This window comes from Tachypleus tridentatus, chromosome 4 (genome assembly GCF_004210375.1).
Source record: "Tachypleus tridentatus isolate NWPU-2018 chromosome 4, ASM421037v1, whole genome shotgun sequence".
Classification (NCBI taxonomy): domain Eukaryota; kingdom Metazoa; phylum Arthropoda; class Merostomata; order Xiphosura; family Limulidae; genus Tachypleus; species Tachypleus tridentatus.
This window is the reverse complement of record NC_134828.1, coordinates 80,782,290-80,795,288: the sequence shown is the minus strand read 5'-3', so window position 1 is coordinate 80,795,288 and position 12,999 is coordinate 80,782,290. Positions and strand designations below refer to the sequence as shown.

Sequence of the window (12,999 nt, the reverse complement as noted above, 5' to 3'; positions counted from 1 at the left end):
GTGGAATGACAACAAAATTTCGTTGTCGGTGCTCACAGGAGTAAAGCTAAATGATAATTCTCTACGCTTTTTGGGCCATGGAATGACAACAAAATTTCGTTATCGCTGCTCACTGGAGTAAAGCTAAATGATAATTCTTTACGCTTTTTGGGCTGTGGAATGACAACAAAATTTCGTTATCGGTGCTCACTGGAGTAAAGCTAAGCAATTAAATATCTTAAGCAGTCTTAACGCAGAGTACCTTATATATTGAATACACAAGGTTTTGTAACTCTCATTTGTATGCAACTTTCTTTTATCATATTTATTGAGAAGGACAATTAATTTTGAAGTGTTTTTTAGTTACTTAGCTGTACTAATATTTTGAAAAAGAAAATCATTATTAGTACAAGTTTATCACGTCGATGTTAGGTTAAAAATCACGAAGTCTTGAGTATATATATATACCTACTTTTTTACCTTAATCGATATTTAGGAATATTTCATATACTTGATTAATATGTTTTTGTTATCTAACTAAGGATTCCTCTTCTTGTTTCCAAAATTTAAAATGTTGTAATTTTGATGAACGTTTAATGAGAAAACAAAGTTGAAGTTTGAGAATTACGCTCATCTTTTGTTTCAGTGAAGTAAGAACTCGGAAAACCCAAAAAAACTTTTTTTTGTAATGTGTGTAATGAGGTAAGTATCCATCTTTTTATAATTATGTTCACTAATGAATAATGTTCTGATAAAAGAAAAGAAAATGATATTTATAGGAACTCTTAAAGCTAAATGAATTTTACTTTAAAAGTTCGATCCGTTATATGAGAATCTCTTTAAATTACGAGAAAAATAAAAGATAAATGTTCTTTTGAAAGAATTTTATTTCTTATACATCGTAAGAACTTTCTACATAATATTATATACATAAAAGCACCACTCATTCACAACAGTTTGCAACTGTGTAAACGAAGTTCCAAAAATTACAGAAATAGACAGTAAATGTTCTGTATGCTTTATAAATTACTTGTGAACAATATTAACTTATTTTATTGTTGTTTAATATATGGAGCTGCTGGAAATACCTGCCGAAAGGTGGCATTACCCTTTTCTAATCATTAATTACTTCTATATAAATACGTTTATTAGATTACAAAGGTCAAGTTTCATCAGTAGAATAAGTGATAAGCACAAATGTAGCCTTGTTAACATAGCTCTTCATACACTGCCATGGAATCTTTAGTCTTTTATTACAAATCATTGTAACAATTTTTAATCAAACCAAATGTACCCCATGTTATGAGATTTCAGCATTAATTTTAAACACCCAGTTAATTATTCATATATTATTCTATTTTCGTTCTTTGTAACCAAGAAATATTTACAAAATGAAGGCTGTTTTTTTTTTCAGCGATTCTGAAATGGTTTTAAAGATGGCGCTCTTGTCGCTTCAAAAGTGACACCCTTAAAATTGTTTTTACTCTTGTAATAACTTTCCATATAAACCTTTTTGTTGTTATTTACAAAGCTATAGGCTTTCAGGTTCACCGCTCTTGCTATTGGCGGGAGGGGAGGCATATAAACAGTGTTTTGTTTTCAGTTCATGCATTTATATAAAGTCATACCCCCTTCTAACCACAGTGTCACAATGAGAAGTATTAGCTTAACTGGCTTTACTCCAGTCTGTTTGACCATTTCTAAATACCTTTTCCTTGGATATTGTGTTGTTAGTATGTATAAATGCTCTTGTAGCAGGCAGCTTTGTCTCGAGACGTTTGATTCAGTATCATAGTTGTTAATTCACCTCTGATAATAACCCCGTGTCACTATTAAACAATCTCTCTATATATAGCACATTATGAAAATAAAATTTAGATGCTATATTAACAATTTTTACATTTTAATTTGTCAGGAAACGTCTTGTCTCCTTTCTGAGGAAATGATAATGCTCTGTTGGCCGCGATGTTTTTGTCCCTACTATTTCACCGGAACCTTTATTAAGATTTTTTTTTTTTTTTTTGGATTGTTATTATTTAAGATTGAGGTGGTGTCAGTCGAGTTGGTTATTTTATTACCTGTCACCAGTCGATACTATGCAGATTTTGTTTACAGATCAAACTATTATGTAATATTATAACAATGATCAGGTACGTTTATAATTTTTTTCACTTTCTTTTATGTTGCTAACATTCTAGCCTAAGAAAAAAATTAATCAGTGATGACGAGAAACCCACTTGTTGAGAAATTTATATGCAAAAAATTGTTTTGCTTTTGGGGGTAACTAAGTGAACGTATAATTATTATTTTAATATATTCAAAATAGAAAGTTTTAATCTAGTTTTTTTAATAATTAAAAATATTTCTTCTAAACTAGAATATTATCAGTTCTTTTAAATGTATAGAAACCGTTTGACAGAGTTAATTATTTTTTTTATAAACAAAAATGAAGTTTATGCCATTGCAATTCACAGGGTTAACATGTCTAAAACAAAGAGAATGGCAAGTACTTGTCTTTTATTTTGACTTGGTTCTTTACTCTTATATGTTCTTAATTTCCTCAGTGTGATTATATTCCTTTTACATATCTATGTAATATGAAGTCATTTAAGTTAAATAAATTCTATTATTGCACAGAAGGCAGTAAAATAGTAAATTTTTGTATCGGAGATTGTGGTTCTTTACAATATTTCATAATATAAAGAACTAGGCTACTGCTAAACAACCTTTTTACTTACCTACTTAACTGCTAATAATTACTTTAATTAATAATTTATCAATGTATAATTTAATCTAAACTCCATACTAACAATAACAACAGTAACGTTGGTATTTAAATAACTGTTTTAGCAGATAGAATATCTGATTTTAAAATGTTGTGAAAGGTAAAATAAATCTGTATAAATCGGTTTTAACTAAACGTCTTTCAATGAATATAATAGTGTAAAACATAAAAAATATGTAAACTTAAACAGCATCAACAAAACACAAGTCGATGCCATTTCTTAGTTATTTATGGTCTTTAAAGGCACAGCTACCTTCAGTACATCTTAGTTAGCGCCATCTAGAGGAACTTAAGAATATATAACATAATAAGACTTCGTTATTCAGTTATGTATTTGGTTATCTAAATAAACATAAAATAATACATTAAGGATTGTCAAATGTTTAAAACATTTCCTTCAAAAAATAAAGAAAATGTAGTTTATTTCATATGTACTGATAGATGGCATTAGCTTTAACCCTCTTTCTTTTTAAATTTTTTCGTGCAAATTAATCTCTGTTCCCTTTCTTAACAAAGGCTTAAAAAAAACTGTAATAATATGATTCTAACATAACACGATGTTAATCTAAGAAGACCGGTTTTGTTTTTTTACACATTACTTTGATGTCTAAGTTAGATTTTATCATAAGGCTAAGAAGAAAAGCAGAGTTAAAAATGCTTTAAAACTACTCTGGAACACGGAACAAGAAATACACTGAATCAAAGTTTGTGTACATTAAGCACATTGAAAGCTACACAGCACTAGTTTTCTTGTAGTCCCAGTGCTCACTTTCGTTGTTGTTCCCATTTATACTTCTAAAACTCTCTTTCGAAAATGATTCATGGGGGATGTGGTTGTTTGAAACTAGGTGATTTCCAACGTGACTCTGCGAAATGTCTCTTGAATAGGTATCACTTTGAATAGACGGTCTAATATATAGGAGGTTCAATCCAAGTGCTGATGAAGGTTCATCCAGCTCTTGAAGAATCCTGATTTTCTGAATCATTTCTCGTATTTCGTACCGGAGAATGCCAAGAAAACAAACTTTTAAAAACGTGATTACACAAAATCCAAGCACACATAATAAATCTGCGCTTTGTTGAAGCCATTTTTGAACTTCAGCGTAACAACCTTCTTGGTAAACTTCACTTGCAAGGTAACTCTCAACACAAGTGTGGTTCAGAAATGCGCTTTCCCATACATGGGCTGTGAACCTAAAGCGACAACAGCTCAGTGGTACCATTTGGTGGTACTTAGGAAAGCTCTCTCGTTGTTGTTCGAACCAAAAAGTGTGGTTGTAGTCTTTTGGACCGTCAACACCACAACACTGAGCATCTTCCTGAATTCTATCCCATAAGATCTGAAACTGCAACTCTTTTCCATAATCAACTTGAAGTCTCGATTTTAGGTCGCTTTGTAAGTTGATTGTTATGTGATTGTAATGAAAGATCCAAATAATGCCCATGATAACATCACCAACGAGGAGAGCTAACATAATTGACCAGTAGACGTTTAGAAGTCGCTCATTCATTCGCACCGCTCCCCAACAACCAATAGCTTGTAGAATTCCACCTTGTAAAGCAAGGGCAACACAAGCATACACCAGAGTGGGCTGGTGGAAACGAATATAGGGAAAAAGAGCCATGTGGTGGTCGGAAAAGATCCAGGCCGCCAGAGATACGAAAATCAGAACACTGAGGAGTAAGGCCAGGTTACAGGAGTAGATCCAGAGCCTGTAATACCTCATCGCTCTGTGGAGGAACATCGAGCTGGTGGTGGTGATGACAAACCCTCAAATATGTAACAAGACTCAAAGCACAGAGAAGACTGTATCAGACTCAGGCGACTTTCGTAAATATTGGTAAATAAATGAAACATAAAACAAGAGGAAGTAATAAATACGAGTGAAATCTAAATGATAAATGTCTAAAATACATGTTGATTAAAAATAAACTTGAAAAAGATAATTTAACAGTAAATAAGTCTTAAGAAATTCAAGATGGAGAATATCAGATTAGTTTTTTTAAAAAAATGGTGAGAAATATTTTATATTAAAGCAGAAAAAGAGCGAAATAGGAATGACTTATAGAAAGAAAAAGATTACAGTGTAACAATAGTGTGAACAAATAAAACATAAGGATTTAGCATTCCACAGACTAAAAGGAACAAAATGGTTCATTAAACGTTGATTTATTGTAGTGCGGGGTGATGTTTCAAGTTTATACAGCCATGCTAAAAAGACGAAAACAGAATATAAGGTTTTGTACTAAAATGTAATAGAATTAGTAAGAGTTTTACAACTTTTGCTTAACTTGGCAAGATATTCAATTGATCGGTAGAGAACTCTTCGTTTTTGGAATATTAATACTTGAAAACTTTCACAATTCTTTTTCCCTTTTATGAGAAATATTTCTCATAACAATTGTTTTTGCTGTATGGCATAAATTTTTAATTGACATTCTTACTGTCCTATGTTTTCTGAGAACTTTTTATCATTATTATTTTGGAGTTGCGCCATCTGATGTTCTCAGACAAGACATGAATGTTTCCTTTATTATTAAAGGAGCACGATGGTTGATCATATTAGATATAAGCACGTTCACGAATATGTGTCAACATATTATAAGCAAAAACTGTGGCCAGACTGTACATTCCCAAGCTGATCATCGCGTAGCTGCCCAATTTATCGCCAAGCATCTGAGTTGGCTCGGTAACTTAAAGTTTTACACGTACCCTCAAAAACAGGATGATTTATCGAATATGCCACTGAAATGCTTTCATTTTGTACAGTATATTGGTTGCTATGAAAGAGAATTATCGTGGAGAAGTTATAAGTTGAATGCTCTGCTCTTTCTTTAACACAGGTTCGAAGACACGAGTGACAATCGGTCAGCCAGTCTTCCGTCATTTGTCAATATTAACGACTTCTGTTGACCATTACGTGCGGTCTGCTGTGACTGAGAGAATCACTATATTGAAGTTAATTAAACTTTAAAACTCTAAGTTATTGGTTGCCTTTACTTTTAGTTACACGTTTCTCTGATTCTTCGATTGCATCAGTAACATTTATGTAAAACTACAAGCAAACGTTGCCCGCCTCTTTACAATAATTGAGGCTTTCAATAAACGGAATTAACCATTTTTATGTCCTTTAAGACTTTCAGAAACTCTAGTTCAACTCGTGAGTAAACAAGTTATATTACGATCACTAAAGAAAATTTAAAATTTAACCTTGTGTATTTTACTTCAAGTACTTGGTCCTCTTGTGAAATATTTCGTTGTCAGATGAGTTAATCACTTACAACATTTATTTGTTGTCTTTTCTCCTTGGTACGATTTTCTAGAAATGACGAAGAAGATAATATTAGTTAAAATGATTTTTTTTTCAAGAATACGTGATAAATGAAATGAAGATTAGAATTGTTTTATAACTTGTTACAATCAAAACAAGTAAATAGAAATTATAATAGTACAAAACAGTTTTATTATATAAAATAGAAGTTGAAATTATCAAAACACATAAGTATGAAAATAGAAATATGAATGGTATAAAATAATCTTAAGTTCAAATAATGATTACAAACTGTTGAAATACAGTGGAAACAAAGGTAAAATTTGTTAATTATAATTGTTTTTCCCCTCATTTAGATGCATTACAACTTTCATGGCAGGTACGTAAATTAATTATTAAAATATATCAAGATGTAATGACTATTAAAACGTACAAGTTTTTTACAACATCAACCTATTTCACATGTATATGTTTTATTTGTTATTAGACACAAAAGGATGCAGTCGTTTGTCCGTTTCATGTTTCTTGTGCAATACATCTACAATCACAAATTAGGATACAACTTAATTAAGGAAATTAGATACAAAGTCACCAATAGAATGATATTTTAGTTAGTAGATTGGTGACCAGAATGTCTTCTCGGATACAGAGTTATCGGTACACTGGTGTTCTCGTGACTAGTCAGCCAGAATGACTTCTCAGATAAAAAGTTACCAGTACATTATGGTTTAGTTACTTGGTAGTCATATTGTCTTCTTGGATACCATTAAGTTACTTGTCAGCTTGAATGTCTTTTTGGATACACTGTTATCAGTACATTAGTGTTTTAATGTTTGGCTACCTAGAACGTCTTGTTGTATATAAACTTATCAGAACATTGGTGTTTTAGTTCCTAGGCAGTTAAACTATTTTTATTTTGTTTTTTGGATACAAAGTATTAGTAGATTGGTGTTTTAGGTTAGCCTAACACTTATCAGCTGTGTCTCGTTTCTAATATTGTGATGAAGCCACATAACTGAATACTAATATTAAAATAAAGTCTAATATAAATTAATCGGTCTTTTATTTCACAATTTTGTCAGTTAAACATTACAATCAAAATTTCGTACATAAATGTATGAAAATACCACTTTCTATTTTTTTCATATTAGATTATCGTGGTAAGTCAGAAGGGAAACATCGTTAGATTATAGACAGTAGGTTTAAGTTATTTGAAACATTATTATAGAACTGTCAGTGAAGATATGATGAAGTACATTGGGTAATGATTGTCAACGTAAATTTCTGGTCAAGTTCTTCTTTGAATAACAGAGTTAACTTTCACTAAAAGTTTCGGTGTTTCTTTACAATTCTTTGTCATGCGTGTATGCATACATTTGTGTGTTATCGACGTTTCAACAGCGGGCGAGCTCGAATCTCATTACATGCGAACACAAACTTTGATGGTACGTTGACCTCGGCATATAGCTCGCAAGAATATTATGTTGTTGAAACAGTAAATAAGGCAACATTGTCGATAAGATGTAGAAAAGAAAGGGTGGATCCAATATCGTAAGGGGCCACGTTCAATGAGAGTTTTCTTACAATTTGAATAACACACAGGTACTTGATTGTGTGGCTAACTTAGTAAAATATGTTTGCCAAACAAGAGTTTCCTCATTGGTTTTAATCTAATATTTAAATTATTTATTTTCTACTGAACAGTATGTTGACAGGTTTGCCTTGCAACATTTATGGTAAATCATGCTGAGAGTGTTTGTGAATCAGTCACAAGCATTCACTTTTCATTAGAAGACAATTTACTGGAATATATTTTTGTTTAAATGTAAAGATACAGAGTTGTCAATACAGTGATCATTTATTTACTAGACTGGTAACCAGGATATTTTCTTGGATAAAAAAGTTATCGGTTTACAGATGTTTTAGTTACTAAGTAACCATACTGCTTCCTTAAATGCAAAGTTTAGTTTTTAATAGTTTGAGCTATTAATTACTATATTAGGTAGAATGAGTTTCTTGCCTCCAGATTGGACGAAATGCACACAAATACACGATTACCAAACACTAACGAGTTTTTTTTCTTAAACATCATTAAGGTGTGACTGTCATGAAGTTCTCGATGTGACTGTCCTAGGTGAGCCTAATACAAAATGTAATTTTTTAAACTTATTTTTAGTGAGTTATACGCGATTAAATGATAATGAAATTCAGAACTTGTTGCGAGACTTAAGCTCGAATGATGAACAAATTGAGAAAATATCTCCAGATATTAAAACATGCAACAAAGTAATGTTAAGAAAAACTTACTTGTTAAGTGGAATGTGACACAAATGTATTAAGTAACAGCTTAGTTTCTAAACTGATATTGCGTCCCACAAAAAATAAGCAAGAAGAGAAGTAAGCAGCAACGTGAGAAGTGATTCAAACAATAACGCTAGAGATAACACGATGTATGAAATAAGGAGTAACGCAATATGTGAAACAAGTAGTAACAGAAGAGGCGCAAGAAATAATACATGGTTTAAATGAGTATTATCTTAAGAGTGGGATAAGAAGTAACTACAGGAGCGAAATAAATAATAAGATAAGAAATCATGCAAAGATTATAGCAAGGAATCAGATGTGTAGTAGCAAAAGGAATGATACACGAAGTAATGCAATAAGTAGCACAAAAATGGTTAAAGGAGTGAAATAATTAGCAACAAATGATGTCACACGAGAAGTAATGCAAGGAGTGAAGCGGATGGTAACGTTAAAGTGGCAGGTAGTGGATGACCATATTAGTGAGTGAAGTACTAACAAATGTAAGGAAGATGTTAATGCAAGTAGTAACAAAAGAAGGAACTCAATATGCGAAACAGTTGTGAGGTAAAAGTTGCTAAGTGTTGTCTAAGGCGGAGTGAATGGCTAACCAAAGTTACAATGATACACATAACAGGACTGACACAAATAATAACGTTGCCAGTTCATATGTTTAAACTAAAGAAATTGTGTGCAAATATTCAGAAACTGCTAAATATGAAATAATTACTAATATATATAAGAAAATAATAATTATAAAACATCATATTTTGTTTGAATTACAGTTGAAATTATCTAGTCTTAGATCGTAACTTTAAGATTAGGTTGAAAACAATTGTTTGAAAAGACTGAAAAATGTTTTTCTTATTTCTATAGCAGTCGGAGATGGTTTAACTTGTTTGTTCTACCTGCTGGAAAACTTTGGAAATGCCTCGCCTGATTAGGAACAATGGACGACGAACAAGCCGTTTGGAAGAGGTAGCGACCAAGACAAATGAGTTTCTGTCCAACTGCGAAATAAAACATAAAAAAACCCTACAGATTTAAGTGCTTTCCGTTGAGGAGCAGGAAAAACATAAATTCACCTGGAAAGTGATAGATACTAAGTGCATATCTTCATGTGTCATAAACAATCAAACTATTTTCAAAGGCGACAACAATAAATTCATAAAGATGTTTCTGAAATACGATATTAAAAATAGGAATATAACCTTTACTGCATGTACTTTAAAATAGGGATATAACCTATACTGCATGTACTTTAAAGTAGGGATATAACCTTTACTGCATGTACTTTAAAATAGGGATATAACCTATACTGCATGTACTTTAAAATAGGGATATAACCTTTACTGCATGTACTTTAAAACAATTTTCACATTTTTCAGAAAGATAACGCAAAAGATGTTTTCTGCATTAGAACTACTCGGGTAACTCTAGTATATCGTAATGAAACTTTCTACATAATTATTTTATTACATTCATTGTTTTAAAATTATTCTTGTAACTCCTAAATCACTACGAAAAGTTTTCTAGTGAATTCATTTGTTACAATTTTCATTGCTTTAAAACTATTTTTGTAACTTCTAAATCGCTACGAAGAGTTTTCTAGTGGATTCATTTGTTACCATTTTTACTGTTTTAAAACGAATCTTGTAACTCATAAATCGCTACCAAGGGTTTTCTAGTGAATTCATTTGTTAACCATTTTCATTACATTAAAACTATTTTTTCATCGTCGCAATGGTGTATTATATATACGTATGTACGCAGGAAAGCAAATTTGAACCTGCACAGAACGTATACGTTAAAGAGTTTGTCACGTAAAGTGTCTATCAAGAAATAACTGTAAACTTTAAAACAAAAAATGCTAAATTCTATATTGTCCCAAGAATAGTTGTATTTCTCACGTAGTACAGTTCCAAGTGTAAGCATTAAGCCTTAATCATATAATTCTTCAATTCATGTTTCTCGTGCAATAGATCGATAAATAACAAGAACATTCCAAAATCTCTTCTTCTGAAGTGATGTATCACTATTAGTAAAACATCCATTCTTCACACGCGAGAAACTGATATTAGTAAACAGAACACTTTATATAATACACACTTTTTACGAAATACATCAATATCAGTATTCGTCGGATATACACGACTGTTCATTTTAAATTTAATACGAAAATATCGTTTAGTTTACATTGTGCGAACGTTAAAGTAAATTACTTTTAGAAACGATAAGTATGGTAAGTTTCCTTACGTTACTGTTTATAAATCATATACTGTGTAGTTCAGTTGTTGTAAATTGATCTCATTACTTGAGCCTCATGAATTTTTCTCGCTGTTTTAAGCGAGTATTGCTACATCATAGTGTCTCGTAGTTTGTAGAAATTTCCAGGCCTCAGTCGGGCATAATATATGTATGTAGGTGACAGAGTTAGTGCCAGTAGGTAAGTTAAGTTAAAGAAAAGAGAGATAGATACAGACTGGGTGATCGTAAGTTTACCCATTAAGTGTGTATAGTAGCGACATTTGAAGTGTAATAATCACAGATTATACTGTAATAACAGAGTAGATAACAATAATAATTTATCTTGTCAATTGTGTTCTAAAATAAATTAACCAACCTATGTGGGCTCATGACGAAAAGAAAGAATTATATAAAGCTCTGGACATATCTTTGGTGATTAACTGTGTAGCGACCATTTGTGTATACATTTGAGGTGTTTTTAATATATAATTTCTAAACTAGTGGTTTGTGTGCTGTTCACTTATTGTTGACACAGACATCTATTGTAAGGAATTCAGCCCTTCAATAAACGTAAAAACCTGAGAGTAATATAAATTCTTTAACATCCATACTTCTCATGGAATATGCCAACGTTTGGAATAAGAAAATGTTAGCATCCTTGTTTCTTAGGCAATATACTAATATTAGTAAGAACAACTTTTCGAGATCCATCATTCTCGTGCAATACATAATACTAATAACAACAGCCGTCCATTCTTGTCACATAATACACTGGTATGAGGAAAAAGAACACTTGAACATCCACCCTTCTCTCGTTATGTGTCAGTATAAGTAAAAGAAAGGCTTAAATATCCGTATTTCTCAATTATATGTGTATATATAGTAATAACAAAAACACACCAACTTCAGTTATTTTCACACGATACACAGTTAAAATTATTAACATGATCATTTCAACATACATTGTTCACACATAATACACCGATAATATTAGTACCAAGAACGTTTTCTTATTAGCTCTTTTTTCTTTATAAATCAGTATTACTAATAAGAACAGCTCAACACTCATAATTCTTACGCGATACAACGATATTAGTGGCAAGAACACTTCTTGCTCTTCACGCAACACAGCGATATTAGTAACAAGGACACTTGCTTCTCACGCGATACAGCAATAATAGTGACAAGAATACTTCATGCCTACGCGACACAGCGATATTAGTGACAAGAATACTTCTTGCTTACTACGAGGTACAGTGGTATGATTGGAAAGAATATTTCAAAAGTGATAAGTCTCCGACGCGATATTCTGATGTTAATAAGAAAAACTCTGTAAGTTCTATAGTTCTCACTAATATTAAACCAATTAACGCTTCAACCGATTATTTCTGTGACACCAAAAGAAACTGATACATTTTTGTCTCATTTTAACGCTTGTACATTTAAATACGGTCCAACATGGTTAGGTGTGTTAAGGCGTTCGACTCGTAACCTGATGGTCGCGGGTTCAAATCCCCGTCGCGCCAAACATGCTCGCCCTTTCAGCCGTGGTGGCGTTATAATGAAATGGTCAATTCCATTATTCGCTGGGTAAAAAGTAGCCCAAGAGTTGGCGGTGGGTAGTGATGACTAGCTGCCTTCCCTCTAGTCTTACACTGCTAAATTAGGGACGGCTAGCGCAGATATCCCTCATGTAGCTTTGCACGAAATTAACACACAAACGAACATTTAAATATTGTCAATAACTATGATTTAAGAGCAGCTGATGGCTGAATACTGTATCCAATAAAATCTTTTCTGTTTCATGCTTATTTTCTGACAATCGATTAGCGTCATTTGAAGAATCAATAAGATATTATTATAATAGTTACATTCATAACCGAGTCTGCCTGCCACAAATATAATTGATGAGAGTTTAACAAGGCACATATGTTACTGATGAGAGAAGCTCAACGTTTTGCGTATGAAATACTATTTTCTTTTTAAATGTCTGATTTATATGTTCTGTAGAAAGAAATGTCATTTTTAATATCGTGTGATATTGACTACTAACTTGCCTATTTTCCTACAAAACTTACATACTAATAACGTTAATTTACATGATTTCTTTGGAGGTTATTGTGATAAAATAAGGTTAGAGAGCTCATTAAAAGAAATAATTATTATTCTAAAAAAATAAACATGGCGTGTCTTGGTGGTTAAAGCGCTATATTTGTAATCGGAGGATCACGGGATCAAGACCCGTCACCGAACACGCTTTTCGTTTCAGCTGCATGAACGTTGTGAAGTTTAATCTCACTATTAGTTGGTGAAGCGTAGCCAAAGAGTTGACGATGTGTAATGTTGACTCGTTGTCTTCCCTCTAGTCTACAACTACAAAATTAGAAACGAGTAGCTTTACGTGAAATTCAACAA

General features: G+C 32.0%; 1 protein-coding gene across 3 annotated transcripts in view; it reads right to left on the bottom strand.

The window, feature by feature from the left end:
• Positions 1–921: 921 nt before the first annotated feature.
• Positions 922–12,999, bottom strand: part of LOC143249532 (tetraspanin-18B-like) — a 48,773-nt gene continuing 36,695 nt past the window's right edge. For 2 of the 3 annotated variants that reach the window (XM_076499550.1, XM_076499551.1), the window contains exons 2-3: positions 9,246–9,347; positions 922–6,084 (exon numbers count right to left, since the gene is read on the bottom strand). In XM_076499550.1, the coding sequence (XP_076355665.1) occupies positions 3,496–4,509 (1,014 nt within the window). In that variant the 5' untranslated portion in view covers positions 4,510–6,084; positions 9,246–9,347 and the 3' untranslated portion in view covers positions 922–3,495. Of the gene's footprint in view, positions 6,085–7,140; positions 8,177–9,245; positions 9,348–12,999 lie in introns of those variants that run through there. The other variant, XR_013027824.1, reaches the window with a different exon arrangement.